Raw genomic sequence first — 15,422 nt, 5'->3', positions numbered from 1 at the left:
CATAGTATTCCAACATATTAATACCCTGTGAACTGCCAAAAAACACACAAATTTACAGTATTATTGGTCACCAAAATGGAGAGGGAAAGCAGACAATTGTGAGAATGCGCAAGTGTTCTCATTTAAGGCGGTATTGACCCAGACCATTTAGTGTCTCAAATGCCTCATAATTCTGGAATGTCCTTCGCGACAAATGTGTCAGCACACAAAATTTCCTAAATTCTCACACGTTCTTCCCTTTCTGATTCATCTGGTGAATTGGGAGTTGGAAGTTGGTCATAGACAATGTGCCCTCCCTCCCTTGTCTGCCCAAAACTTGAAGCAATCACATCCACTGCCAGGCTAGCTGTAGCCTTGGCCTCTTCCTCTGAAGCAGCCAACTGAGGATTGACTTCAACAAGATCCAGTGCTGACAACAACCCTGAAAGAACAAAGTATGACAAAACCTCAGAAGATATCCTAGCTGCTACTTTCAGTGAGGGTCATCCCACTAGACACAACAAGCCAAGGTAAAAAGTCATTTTCTACTATTAAAATTATCCACTGTCAGGAAGCCCCTTACACCTAACCCTCTTCTGGGCATGAATTTAGTTTCAAATACTGTATACTGGAGTAGGATTAAAATTTATCATTCCTGTTCAACTAACTTAATAGGCATTGCTGTCAGGCTTTCTGGATAAGGAAAGAGCTGTGGGGAAGAGGTAGACAAGGATTTTCCAACCTGCTCAGGCAAAGGTATGCTATACTATGTCCAGTATTACTAGATGTCTGGATGTAGTTGTGTAAAGAACTGTCCCCATTTTTGAACTCTGATGCTCTCTTAAGGCACCCCACATGCCCTAAGTATAGTTATTAGTGCATCTCTTAGTCTTATCCCTGCAGGTCTGAGCTGAGGGAAGACTTGACCATACTTTAATTTGGACTTACCGTCTTGATGGTTTAAGAACTTCTACTAAAGGGCTTGAGAAGGGAAGATTAGACCAGAAGAACCTATCCAGACCTGCCTTCTACTCCCCACCTCCAACACACAAGCTGAGGTATTTAACTTTTTAGTTGGTTATTCTGGGTGAAGTTAATCTACCTCTTCAAGTCATCTGAACAAACTAGCATTGGAGAATACAAGTATCAGAATACTTAGGGTAGCCATAAAGCCTGGAAACATGGGTGTATATACCTACCAGCTTATTGATATTACAGTGTAATACATGGTATACTCAGTGCCATTATATCTATTTAGTGTGCAATTCCTTATTAGCAGTGCATAGTCCATGTTACTGCAGCATTTCCACTGTGCAAGCATCTGGGTGTCTGATGATCTGTCTTTGGTGTATCCCAGAAGTAATCAAGAGTGTTGGAGCTATTAAAAACGTAATTACCCATGTTTTCCAGACTATTGCCACCCTCTAATTTAAGCAAAGTGCTTTATGTAGCTAGTTAAGTGTCATGATAGTCTTTTGGACTAGAATAATGTAGCAATGGAGGGAGAGACAAGGTGTGACCACTACCCCATCTAACTACTAGATGTTACTAACCTCTGCTCGAAGTAGGGTCATTGGGAACCAGAATGGAGGATTGAACACACAGGTTCACTGGCCACTAACCAAAAGACAACTGTAACATCTAAGATTGTGGGTCTGAGAAGGAGACTATCTTACCACTGTCAGACCTGATGAACCTAAGCATTCTTTTCCTTCCTTTAGTGCCTAAGGTTCCAGTAGGCTCCAGAGAGACCATTTCTCAATTTCCGTATCTATCCCAACCATTGAAGGGTTTCCCGTAGCTCTAGACCTTTCATTGTGGGCTCTCTCTGCTGTTTAGACTCCAATTTCATGAAATGGTATTGAAGTATCATGTGGTAGTTGTTTAAATTTTGCAAGGAAAGGTCATTTAAAATAACCTTCAGGAACTAGAAGCTGTCTGATGGAAATGGAAACTGCAAACAAGTATGAATGTGTGTTCCAACCTCTGTAGCCACTCTTAATAATCTAGCACTCATTTTACTAATCTTTTGTCAACCATTCATCTTTAGTATCCCCATATTAAAACTCCTATCAAATAAACTCTAATATAAGGCTTATCCCTTATGAAAAGGCCCAAGATATTGTCCAGCTTTGAAATATCTTTAAGGTTTAACTCCATATTCTCAACTCTAGAACTCACTCTTAATATGTCAGCTATACTAAAAATTATAGCTACTTGGCCTTGCCTTTTAATCTGAGTCTGCCTTTAGACAATTCAGATGCAAAGAACTACATCGGTTTGGCAGGTTATTCTTGTATTTAATAAGTATTTAAGTAGACCATTTTTTATTCAATACTACCTTAGCATATTTTGATATGAGCCAGGTCCAAACATGCCTCTAAATGACTATCCTTTATTAGCCTGACCATGTGGTTTTTAGAGTTTAAACAAAAACGGTATCTGTAATGACATGGAATAGTAGAAAAAACCTTCCAGCATGCAAGAGGCATCAGCATATTTACTTAGAGTTAACAGGTTGATCCCTTCTTACCTGTATTGTGTATTTCCTCAGTAATATACATGCCTTCTCGATAGGTCAGTCCCCCTACAACAGGGGTTCCGGTGGCTGGAGCCAGGGTAGGGTCAAATGCATCAATATCAAAACTCAGATGGATTGGCCTTTGTCTTCTTGAGGGGAAGATGATATGAACAGTCATTTGGGTGTGCTTGGACATTGATCCTTCCTACAGTTGCAACTCCTTGATTTTGTTGCTGTTAGTCCTGGTACTTTGCTAATACAGATTTTCAGGTTTCCTATTCTGGAAGTTATTATGTATTACCATATTAGCTTCCTACGCACCACCTCATAATTTTGCCATTTGTTTTTTGTGCCTCAGAATAACTCCAACTTATATTTCTGACATAACCTAGGCATTAGAGCCTTTTGCATTAACAATTCTTCACTTCCCTATGAGACTGGGCTCTGACAGAGTCTAGCTTAAGTTAGACTGACCTAGGTTATAGTTGCTCTTATTTTCTCCATGTAACAGCAGCTGAACTTAATTGATTTGGTGTCTGTAATCTTCCAATTCTAACTCCAGTTCAGCACAGGTGTCCAAAAGTAGAAACTAGCATACAACACATATATGTTAGATAATTAAAATTTCTTACAGCTTAAGAAATGTAATTGCTACCTAGTAGTATGCCATTAATCACTTGGAAATAAAGACTCAGCACTGAGAACATGCTCTTAAAACTAGCTTTTGGCATTTATCTGCCATCTTTCTATATTACCAAGATTTGCTCAATATAAAACTTTCAGATGAAGCAACAGTGAGCTTAGGAAGAAGGGAATAGTTGAATGAATGCTTCCCATCTTCAAAAGATGGGCAGTAAAAATGGAGCTAAAGAGAAATTCATGAGACACATGAATTTTTTGTATGTGTACATATTTTGCTTTTATTTTAAAAGAAAAGCTGCTATCCTTAAGAGATAGGCTAAAGTATGCTGCTCCTTGAGAGTCTGCCCTATTCCCTTTGGGACTTTTCCCTTTGGAAGTAAACATCGTAAGTTACTTACTTGCCAATTAGCAGATCAAATGTCTGTTCCATGACCTTCTGAATACCAAGTCGATCTATGTCTCTCATGGAAAAATACTGGATATCATAATTCTTTAAAATAAAACTGTGTGAGATATAAAGGAAGGAGTCCTTAGTTTAAAGAACATTTTTAATCAAATGCATGTTGGGGTGGGGGGTTTGTCCTGTTAGTGACCTACAAGAGATTAAGGCAAGGAACAACCTATCAAAAGGAACCTAAATGGCTGGACAGACCCAATGCTTAACCCCAGTGTATCAACTTACTGTTCAGGAGGGTCCACATCTCTTAGACCAATATACACAATACTTGGGGAAGAGATACAAGGTTTGATCCAGGAAAATCCTGGGAGTTGTGGTACCTGTCAAAAGAAGAATGGACAGGATTCATTAAGGATTCTTGGTCTCACCAAGATAATCACCGTGTGCTTCCCAATGTATGCAGTCTGCTTTCTCCTACCTACAGGATATGCTTAATTAACACAAGACACACTTGATCTGGGAAAGAGAACTTATAAAAGTGGAAGTGATTCAGAAGGCAGCTGAAGAACAGATTTCTCAGAATTAAAAAATTTCTAAGGTGGCCACAGTTTCTCATTAACTTACCTAAATAACAGGAATACTGCTGATTAGCCTCTTTCCACCCCTTTGTACATTACTGAATTATTTACACATTGGTTCTTGAAACACAACCCAGTTGCCATCTTAAGTTGTCTACAGCCAAAACACAAATTCTGTTGCCATCTTAAGTTGTCTACAGCCAAAACACAAATTCTGCCTAATGAATAACTTTTGTACTATCCTGGTTTAACTTGGTCCCTCACTGAGGGGAAGGATATACAGATTCTAGTCTATGCCTAACATGGACTCCCATGTCTTCTGAACAGCCTAGGAAAATAATTACCTAGAGGTAATCATGGTTTTGCTTTCCTCTAGACCAATGGGTCTGAGAATAAGGCAGGCCTGGGAGCCTCTAACCAAGAAGTCCTCCTTCTGTGGGTATATCAATCACTAGAGTTACTACCCACTGCCACTTTCCTTTCTTGCAAGTTATGACACACACATCCCCCCCCCCCCCCCCCGAGCAGGGACCATGTCCTCGTCCTCTTTTTATCCCTAGTATTAGTAGACTGCTTGGCCCATGTTTGATGAACAAATGAAGGAATATTAAACATTCCTACCACCACCATCAGCCCATCCTTCATAGAAATCTTACTGAACTAGTTCCTAAAAGCCCCAGCATAACCCCTGCAAGCCATTCAGCCTTTTCATTTCAGCCCCCTGACCTTGTCCTGTAGTTCTCTGAGGAGAAATGAAACTGGCTGTCCATGGAGATTTCCAGATGAAGTGGTGAGGGGTGTATTGATGTCAGCATGGGCATCAACCCAGATCACACAAAGGTCTGGGCAGTGCCGGGCGTGGCCGCTAATGGTTCCGATTGCCAGGCTACAAGGAACAAACACAGTAATTGTGGCCCTCTGCTTGGCACACCTCACCAATAACAAATATCTTCAGTCAGTGCAGCTCACACTTTGTCCTCAGGGCAAAGTCAGGGCCCCAGACTAAGGCTGGATTTGGATGACCAAAAGTCCCTCGGCCTGTAGTACCCAAAGATTAACCTTAAGTGAGTTAGCAAGAAATGGAAGGTTCCAAGGATTCATAACTTGACTAGTTACCCTTCTAGTTTGACAGATGTCATTGCTGCCCCCAAATCCCTAAAATTTGATCCATTAGCCCTGGCCCAGAAAAGGACCTCAAGTATTTGTTCAGTGAATGAAATCTAGTTAAATGATGTGTTCTATGTGTAACAACTCACAAATATTTAATACTTTGTAAGGAAGACCAGGGAGATCTAATTACTTTCAAAAAATCGTTCACTCACTTTTTAAGGATAAAAATTTGCATTATAGTTTTTTAGAAAGTAACAATTTTGACATTTCCTTTTAGGAAGTATAACAAAGACATTAAAGTAATGAGAACCCAATTAAAGACCTCATTTAAATGACTGAATAAATGTTTATTTGCATGTTACCTTCTATATATTAGCATGGCATTCAAATATCAATGTTTATTTTTTTGCCTCTCCTTATCCTTGGACTGTGTACATTGGCCAACTGTCCTGTCTCAGATGTAGGAATATAGCTGATGAAATCATGGTTGGAAAGCTGTCCAGCTTCCCAGTAACTGAAGAATTTGACATAGATGGGAAATGCAACTTAAGGGGCACCTGGTGGCTCAGTCAGTTAAGTGTCTGCCTTTGGCTCAGGTTATGATCCCGGGGTCCTGGGATCGAGCCCCACGTCAGGCTCCCTGCTCAGCAGGAAGCCTGCTTCTCCCTCTCCCACTCCCCCTGCTTGTGTTCCCTTTCTCGCAGCGTCTGTCAAATAAACTCTTAAAAAAAAAAAAAAATGCAACTTAAACACTTTAGGAGCTAATAGCAGCTATCCTTCTTAGTATGGCATGAGATAGCATTTTAAGCTCCATGCTCCACATAGGGCCTTTTTGAAGGATAGCATGGTCTAATGTGAAAAGCAGTGGATTAAGCCAGAATACTGGGGTTTTTCCCAGAAAGCCAGGTAATTTAGGACAAGTCATTTAGTTTTGCTAGACAGTTTCCTTTTTCTAGAAGAAAGGGATAATAATCTTGTCTTGTTTAAGTCAGAGTTAGTCTAACATCTACGGGAATAATTTATACTGTGTAAAAGGAGCAGGGTGACCTAAAGATGCCTCCTTCCTTTAAAATGTTCAATAGCTGTTCAGTTTATATACTCATCCCTTCCTTTGTAGAATCTTCAGATAGCCTAGGTTTTAGCACTGAACAGGGAATAGGGAATAGTGACAGGGCTGCAATAGATAGCTATAGACAAAAGAGAAGCCAAAGACTATGATAATAACATTGATAAACAGTTCCCAAATAGACAATCAGAAGAAAGTCAGTAAAAATGAGAGAGAGCACTGGGCTAAGAGGAAGACCCACCTTCTGGTTGATTTAATTCGATCGCTGTAGAGAACCAACCTGGACTGCTCTCTTATTCTACCTAAAATTTTATTCTTAATGACGAAATCTACCTGCACTTAAAATTGTAACAAAGATCCAACTTCTGTTAAGGAACCAGAAAAGTTCTCTGTGCACCAGGGGAAGTTACCAGATTGGCTCTCAAAAGAAAAGTTAATTGCCTTCAGAGGTCACAGTGAATTTGAATCCCACCCTGCTACTTCCTCGTTCTAGAAGTTGGGTAAGTTATCTGACCTCTGTCCCTCAGTGTTCCTAGCAGTAAAATGGGTAAAACTCTATCTGCCTCATGGCATTATGAGGGGGTAAATGAGAATATATATGAAGTGCCCAGTACTCCTAGTATTTTAGTGTTTTTTCTTTCTACCAAAAACCTTTATTACTTAGCTCAAATAGGACTTCTCAGACCCAGAATGATCTCTTTGTTCTCTGAAATTCTGTAGAGTTCAATATATTTTTTTTCATCCCGTGTATTTCATCTAGTCCTAATCATGATTTCCACAATCCTTAGCATTGCTTGAGAACACACCAAGCAGTGTTCAATAAAGTACATGCTGACTCACTAAGAGAAGGGATCTATTAGTTACCTAGGGGTCCACACTGTGAAGGTAGAGAACATAGTCACATGGCAAGTGAGAAATCTATAACACATTAGCAGAAATGCTTTAACAACAACAACAACAAAAAACCCCACAAATTCAGACTACTGATGGATCCTTCAAATTCTCCCAAATAGCCAAATGAAAGTCATAAGATGGTTCTTCCTCAAGAAAACTTTACAAGAGATAAGCACAAAATGAAACAGGAACACACTTGTGTCTAAAAACTTTGCTTAGTGTACCTCTGAACTTGACCTCATACTATACAATGTGTTTTACAATGAAAACCCAGGTGCCTCTAGCAGCTCAGGATTTTAGATATTAAAATGCTTTTAAGCACATCATACCATAAAAATTCTGAAGGGTATTGTCCTCTTAATGGGGAAGCAGACAAGCTAACTGATTAGCCCAAGGCACCATACAGTCCAACCCCCACCAACCCTGCATCCCAGCTTACCTGTGGTCTCCTCCCACCGTGACACAGCTGTAGCCACTTGACACAGCTCTACTAACCACCTCAGCCAGTTCCTGGTTGGCAAGGCCCACTGAGCGAGGATTCACTATCAGGTTGTTGTAGAGATCATCTTTAGGGACTGGAGTAAAACTCAAATCTCCAAAATCTTTTAGGCGGCAGCCTGGAAGCAAATGGGGGATGACAAGATTAATTGTATATGTTATTCCAACTCTTACTGGTCTGGGCCACAAATCAGAACTTGTGACAAAGAGCATGTCATACTCCTTTTGCCACAGTAAAATTCAAAATGTCACGTGACTGGCAGGATGGTCTTAATCCTCCCAGCAGTCCTGTGGGGGTAGATCCCATTAAGAACACTATTTTGCCGACAAACTGAGATTTGGAAAGTGAATTAAATTAATTGCTACTAAATTAGTAGCAATTAGACCTCACATATCCCAGAGTTAGAGTATAAGTAAAATACCAAGAGGACCCATCAGGATTTACAGAAAATTAAGTAGTACTGTTAATTTAGAGCAAAAATGCATAAAGCTTATAACATGAAAATTTCTAATAAAAGGCCAATCTGAGGATCTCAAGCAGCCTAAAAGAGAAATGTCAAACATTTGTTACTTACAAAAGGTCCCAGGCAGTGTTTTAATTTCTTGATATAAATTTTTTTAAGACTTTAATTTATGTTAGAGAGAACAGGGGGAGGGGTAAGGGAGAGGGAGAGAATCTCAAGCAGACCCCGCACTGAGCGCAGAGCCCGACGTGGGGCCTGATCTCACAACCCTGAGATCATGACCCCATCGGGAACCAAAAGTTGGACACCCAAGGTGCTCCGCTTGACATAAATTCTTATTTAAACTCACTTATTTAAACAATCTGTTAGGCAACTAAAACATACCATTCTATAGACAAGGAAACAAAGTCCCCAAATCACATAGCCGCTAAGTGGCAGAAGCAGGACGCAAATTCAGGCCATCTGCCCCCAAAATGTATATTGACTACAGTTTGTTTCCCAAAGAATTCCTCTTGATTCCTCCCTGTTAAGAGCAAGTCAGACCTTTTCCAAAAAACTGACAAGATGGCAGAAATGCAGCAGCAGCAGCGAACCTTCCACAGGGTCACCTGCAGCACACGCCTAGACCAGCTGCCAGCCACGTCCTCCGAGTAGCTGACACGGCGCTAGTGGCCGCAGCACCTGCAGAGCCAGCCAGGAGGCACGGCCCAGAGAAGCCAGAGATGATGCACACACCCGTGCGGGGCAGCAACGTCCAGCCCGAGATGGTGGGCAGCATGGCGGGCAGCATGGTGGGCCTCTGCGGCAGCAAGACCTTCACCCAGGTGGATCGCAGGCTCAAGATGATCAGCCGCTACCTGAGCAAGTCCTCCTCCACGTAACAAGCCCATGAATGTGGCTGGCCCACCATCTGGGCCACCCACTCCTCCTGCCCCTCAAGTAGCCTGTTTGGTCAATAAAAGCATAGACTTCTCTTAAAAAAACAAAAAAAACTTTTGAAATAACTAGTGATATGTTCTGACATTATGCTGTAATATTTTCACTCTTAAAATTTCACATACTCCGAAGAACTATGCCACCAGTCACTGTACGTTGACTTTCTTACCTAAGTACCATTCTTGCCATGTAACTACATATCAATGAATTGGTTGGTGCCATTTTTTGGGGTTAGGCCTAAGTAATCCAGCTCTCTCATGAACAGACTGAACTATCAGAGAACATAACGTTACCATAGATAGTAGCTTAAGGCCCTGCTTCTCCAACGAGTCTGGGTATGTTGGGGGGTAAGGGAGGGAAGTGGTCACAGGATAGTAATACTGGCAGAGATTTGTGTTAAAGATCTGGATTAAGATCAGGGGTTCCCCAGTGGCTCAGTTGGTTAAGCGTCTGCCTTCTGCTCGGGTCATGATCTCAGGGTCCTGGGATCGAGCCCTGCATCCGGCTCCCTGCTCAGCAGGGAGTCTGCTTCTCCCTCTCCTTCTACCCCTTCCACTCATGCTCGAGCATGTTTTCTCTCTCAAATAAAATCTTAAAAAAAAAAAAAAAGATTTGGATTAAGATCGGCATGGACCCATCTTGAATTTAAACTGTACAGTTTTGAGCTTTACTTTTTTTTTTTTTTTTTTTTTAAGATTTTTAACTTGAGAGAGAACGCGCACACACAGGGTGTATTGAGAGGCAGAGAATCCCAAGCACACTCTGCACTGAGTATAAAGCCAGACACAGGGCACAATCCCACAACTATGAGATCCCAACCTGAGCTGAAACCATGGGTTGGACAACTTAACCAGCTGTGCCACCCAGGTGCCCCTTGAGCTTTACCTTTAACCCATTGTCAATTCAAAGCTAAATAACTGAGAGAATGTAAAAATTTGAGAAGCAATGACTTGTAACATAAGGCCAACCAAGGGATCAAGGGATCACCACTAAAAAGGATACCAGAAGCAAAACAGAGAACCTTATTCTATTCCCAAAATTAAGATGCAGCTACAGCTGCAGAACTCTGTATCTTTTGGTCACTGCATTTTATTTTATTGAAGATTTTCATTTGTCAGAGAGCACACAAGCAAGGGGAACGGCAAGCAGAAGGAGAAGCAAGCTCCCCGCTAAGCAAGGAGCCCGTTGCAAGACTAGATCCCAGAACCCTGGGATCATGACCTGAGCCACCCAGGTGTCCCGGTCATTGCATTTTAAAATATAATCCTAAAAATGCTCAGCGATCTGGAAAACTGAAAGAGAAAGTATTGAAGGTAGGAGAAGAATATGATAACAGGCCAAAGCCATTGGGATCTAAGAGAAAAAAATATGACCAAATAAAACATCTGTAAAGATCCTTTAAAAAGATAAAAAGCCATAAGGGATATGCACTTTACAAGATCGCAGTACAGGGGCACCTGGGTGGTTCAGTCAGTTAAGCATCTGCCTTCAGCTCAAGTCATGATCCCAGAGTCCTGGGATCGAGCCCATCAGGCTCCCTGCTCAGCAGAGAGCCTGTCCTCCCTCTCCTGCTCCCAATACTTGTGCTGTCAAATAATCTTTAAAAAAAAAACAAAAAACAAAAAAAAAACTCAATACAGGAGGACAGTTTAGATTTAAGAGAAATGAAGCTTTAAATTTTAAGTCAGTATCGGGTCTTGCTATTGGCAACAGTCTTAGGCTGGACAGATTTTGATTATCAGTTTCTACTTCCCTATCCGTATTTACCTCTGTACCCCCTTAAGCCACATCAAGCATTTAGGTTCTTACTAGGTATAAGACATCAGGGCATGCCTGGCATTTTAGAATATTAGGTGTATAAATAGAGAAGGTTTATGATCTAATTAATGTTAATATTAACTAATTGTTAAAGACAACTTTAACTCATTTAATCTTCACATGGCCAATAAATACATAGGAATCAACCCAGTGGATAAGTAACAGAACTTGGGGGAACACGCAAGTCCAGTCATGGAATCTAGGATGTAGACTCCGATATGATAAGTGTGACAGAATACAGTATTCAGCTCACTATTATTTACTTATCAGAAGAAAGCTGCAGAAAACCTATAAAAGAACCTAAAGAGAATTTGGCAGGCTTAGATAACGCTCTCCAAGGAAGAGAGACTAAGTTTCACAAAAGGATTTTGGTCATTAAATGTGTAACTCTGAAGTGGATCACCAGATTAATTCACAGCCTAGACAGTGGGTCTTGATTGCTCTCTCTCCTTAGCGGGGAGCAATCTTCTAGACTGCTCCATTTGCTCTCATTACATACTCATCAAACAGCCTCCCTCTGGTTATTCATTTAGTCTCCCTGTTGCCCTCCTACCAGCAAGAGGGCTTCCTACCAGTGGATGTTGGAAGGACTGTTGCTCACCATAATTATGAATGGGCATTTTGGTATATACATCACAGCATGAGTCTCTGGGTTGTAAAGCCTGATAAGCTCTGCACATAAAGATTTCTGTTCCTAACTAATTCAAAGAGATCTATGCACTCCTATGTTCATTGCAGCATTTTTACAATTACCAAGATAGGGAAGCAGTATGTGTGTGTGTGTGTGTGTGTGTATTAGAGAAAGAAAATGATTTTATATATATATTTATATTTACACACACACACACACACACACTCAGCCATAAAAAGAATGAAATCTTGCCATTTGCAACAACATGGATAGACCTAAAGGGCATTATGCTGAATGAAATAAGTCAGAAAGATACCATATGATTTCACTTGTATGTGGAATCAGAAAAAAAAAAAAAAAAAAAAAAAACAGAAATAGACTCAAATACTATTGCCCGGGGCGGGGTGGGGGGTGGGCGGGTAGAGGGATGGGCACAGTAGGTGAAGGGGATTAAGAGGTACAAACTTGGGGTGCCTGGGTGGCTCAGTTGGTTAGGTGGCTGCCTTCGGCTCAGGTCATGATCCTGGAGTCCCGGGATCGAGTCCTGCATCGGGCTCCCTGCTCGGCAGGGAGTCTGCTTCTCCCTCTGACCATCTCCCCTCTCATGCTCTATCTCATTCTCTCTCTCAAATAAATAAAATCTTAAAGAAAAAAAAAAAAGGTACAAATTCCAGTTATAAAATAAGTCCTGTAGTGTAATACTATAGTAACATTGGTGACAGGTGGTGAAAACTTATGGTGAGCACTGTGGATCTATAGACTTGTTGAATCACTATGTTGTGTACTTGAAATTACTACTGTATGTCAACTATACTTAATAAAATTTAAACAAAACAAACCCTTCTGTTCCTGGGTCTACAGAGCTGAGGACCAGACCTCCTGAAGGGATTAATATCTTGAGAGACCCTGCCTGAGTTGTCCACCCTATAGGAGTACCAATTCTGCTCTTTATTTTCAAAAAAAAAAAAAGTGCCAGGTAAGAACTAAGGACAATGAGTGTTAAAGGACTGAAAGGAAATTCAGATAGGATTGCGGGGTGGGGAGGGGGTCAAGGAACGACTCCTCCATCAAGTAAAGTTTGTACCAGCATTGTTTTGCTATTTTTGTTGTTCTCTTCCCTTACTGGTAGAAAATTTTTGTAAAATTGATAAGGAAGTATCTAATGGTGCAAGTCCCTACCCCACTTCCCAGGCTTGAATACTCTAGCTTTGCAGACCTTTGTGCATAAACACAATTCATACTATTTTTAAATAAGGTTGTTGGAGTAGGCTTAACTGCTGTACCTAACCTTCCCCAAAACAATGGCTCATACTCAGTAAATTGGTTTCTTGTTCATTTAACATCCGGGGTGACTGTTCTAGGTTAGCAGGAGGCTCTCCTTCATGCAGTGATTCAGAGACCAAGCTCCTTCTGGCTTGTGGCTCTTCCATCACTAGGGCCTTGCCATCTGTGTAGCTAAGGTTGGGTCTCCCTGGGGTCAAAGCAGCAGGAGAGGAAGTAAGCCCTGAGAAGGCACATCTACTTTTAAAGGCCCTGGCCTAGAAAGGACTGGCATGATATATTCAGGGCACTAAATGAGAAAAATATGCAGCCAAGAATACTATGTCCAGCTAGGCTGTCACTGAAAATAGATAAAAATCTTCCAGGACAAACAAAAACTAAAAGAATTTGTGAACACCAAACCAGCCCTACAAGAAATATTGAAAGGGGTCCTCTAAGTAAAGAGAGAGCCTAAAAGTAACATAGACCAGAAAGGAACAGAGACAATATACAGTAACAGTCACCTTACAGGCAATACAATGGCACTGAATTCATATCTTTCAATAGTTACCCTGAATGTAAATGGGCTAAATGCCGCAATCAAAAGACACAGGGTATCAGATTGGATAAAAAAAACAAGACCAATCGATATGCCATTTGCAAGAGACTCATTTTAGATCCAAAGACACCTCCAGATTTAAAGTGAGGTGGAGGAAAACCATTTACCATGCTAATGGACACCAAAAGAAAGCTGGGGTGGCAATCCTTAGACAAATTAGATTTTAAACCAAAGACTATAATAAGAGATGAGGAAGGAAAGTATATCCTACTTAAAGGGTCCATCCAACAACAAGATCTAACAATTTTAAATATCTATGCCCCTAACATGGGAGCAGCCAATTATATAAGCCAATTAATAACAAAAGCAAAGAAACACATTGACAACAATACAATAATAGTGGGGGAATTTAACACCTCCCTCACTGAAATGGACAGATCGTCTAAGCAAAAGATCAACAAGGAAATAAAGGCTTTAAATGACACACTGGACCAGATGAACCTCACAGATAAATTCAGAACATTTCATCCCAAAGCAACAGAATACACATTCTTCTCTAGTGCCCATGGAACATTCTCCAGAATAGATCATATCCCAGGTCACAAATCAGGTCTCAGCCGGTACCAAAAGATTGGGATCATTCCCTTCATTTTTTTGGATCACAGTGCTTTGAAACTAGAACTCAGTCACAAGAGGAAAGTTGGAAAGAACTCAAATACATGGAGGCTAAAGAGCATCCTACTAAAGAATGAATGGGTCAACCAGGAAATTAAAGAAGAATTTTGTCTTTTTTTTTTTTTAAGATTTTATTTATTTGACAGAGACACAGCGAGAGTGGGAACACAAGCAGGGGGAGTGGGAGAGGGAGAAGCAGGCTTCCTGCCGAGCAGGGAGCCCGACGCGGGACTCGATCCCAGGGCCCTGGGATCATGACCTGAGCCGAAGGCAGACGCTTAACGACTGAGCCACCCAGGCGCCCAAAGAAGAATTTTAAAAATTCATGGCAACAGGGGCGCCTGGGTGGCTCAGTCGTTAAGCGTCTGCCTTCGGCTCAGGTCATGATCCCAGGGCCCTGGGATCGAGTCCCGCGTCGGGCTCCCTGCTCGGCAGGAAGCCTGCTTCTCCCTCTCCCACTCCCCCTGCTTGTGTTCCCACTCTCGCTGTGTCTCTGTCAAATAAATAAAATCTTAAAAAAAAAAAATTCATGGCAACAAATGAAAATGAAAACACAACTGTTCAAGATCTTTGTGATGCAGCAAAGGCAGTCCTAAGAGGGAAGTGTATAGCAATACAAGCCTTTCTCAAGAAACAAGAAAGGTCTCAAATACACAATCTAACCCTACACCTAAAGATGCTGAAGAAAGAACAGCAAATAAAGCCTAAACCGGGCAGAAGGGAATCAATCAAGATCTGAGCAGAAATCAATGAAACAGAAACCAAAAGAACAATAGAACGAAACAACGAAACTAGGAGCTGGTTTTTTGAAAGAATTAACAAGATTGATAAACCCCTAGCCAGACTTATCAAAAAGAGAAAGGACCCAAATAAACAAAATCATGAATGAAAGATCACAACCAACACCAAAGAAATACAAACAATTATACGAACATATTATGAGCAACTATATGCCAGCAAATTAGACAATCTGGAAGAAGTGGATGCATTCCTAGAGATATATAAACTACCAAAACTGACCCAAGAAGAAATCGAAAACCTAAACAGACCCATAATCACTAAGGAAATTAAAGCACTAATCAAAAAAATCTCCCAGCAAACAAGATCCCAGGGCCAGATGGCTTCCCAGGGGAATTCTACCAAACATTTAAAGAAGAATTAATATCTATTCTTCTGAAACTGTTCCAAAAAATAGAAATGGAAGGAAAACTTCCAAACTCATTTTATGAGGCCAGCAATACCTTGATCCCAAAACCAAAGACCCCATCAAAAAGGAGAACTACGGACTAATATCCCTTATGAACATGGATGCAAAAATTCTCACCAAAATACTAGCCAATAGGATCCAACAGTACATTAAAAGGATTATTCACCATGACCAAGTGGGATTTATT

The 15,422-nt window shown here is 40.9% G+C and overlaps 1 protein-coding gene across 5 annotated transcripts in view; it reads right to left on the bottom strand.

The window, feature by feature from the left end:
• The window catches only part of ARG2 (arginase 2), a 47,331-nt gene that overhangs the window by 12,215 nt on the left and 19,694 nt on the right, over positions 1 to 15,422 (bottom strand). For 2 of the 5 annotated variants that reach the window (XM_045901063.3, XM_064571206.1), the window contains 6 exons: positions 7,627 to 7,804; positions 4,844 to 5,003; positions 3,825 to 3,919; positions 3,541 to 3,645; positions 2,513 to 2,649; positions 147 to 421 (listed from right to left, as the gene is read on the bottom strand). In XM_045901063.3, coding sequence (XP_045757019.1) covers positions 216 to 421; positions 2,513 to 2,649; positions 3,541 to 3,645; positions 3,825 to 3,919; positions 4,844 to 5,003; positions 7,627 to 7,804 — 881 coding nt within the window. In that variant the 3' untranslated portion in view covers positions 147 to 215. Of the gene's footprint in view, positions 1 to 146; positions 422 to 2,512; positions 2,650 to 3,540; positions 3,646 to 3,824; positions 3,920 to 4,843; positions 5,004 to 7,626; positions 7,805 to 11,999; positions 12,118 to 15,422 lie in introns of those variants that run through there. The other 3 variants (XM_064571207.1, XM_064571205.1, XM_064571208.1) reach the window with 3 other exon arrangements.

This window comes from Mirounga angustirostris, unplaced genomic scaffold (genome assembly GCF_029215605.1).
Source record: "Mirounga angustirostris isolate CCGP_5_RB_7025 unplaced genomic scaffold, mMirAng1.0.hap1 SCAF_9, whole genome shotgun sequence".
In the NCBI taxonomy this organism is placed as follows: Eukaryota; Metazoa; Chordata; class Mammalia; order Carnivora; family Phocidae; genus Mirounga; species Mirounga angustirostris.
Note: the sequence above shows the minus strand (reverse complement) of the source record. Positions and strands in the feature narration are given on the sequence as shown.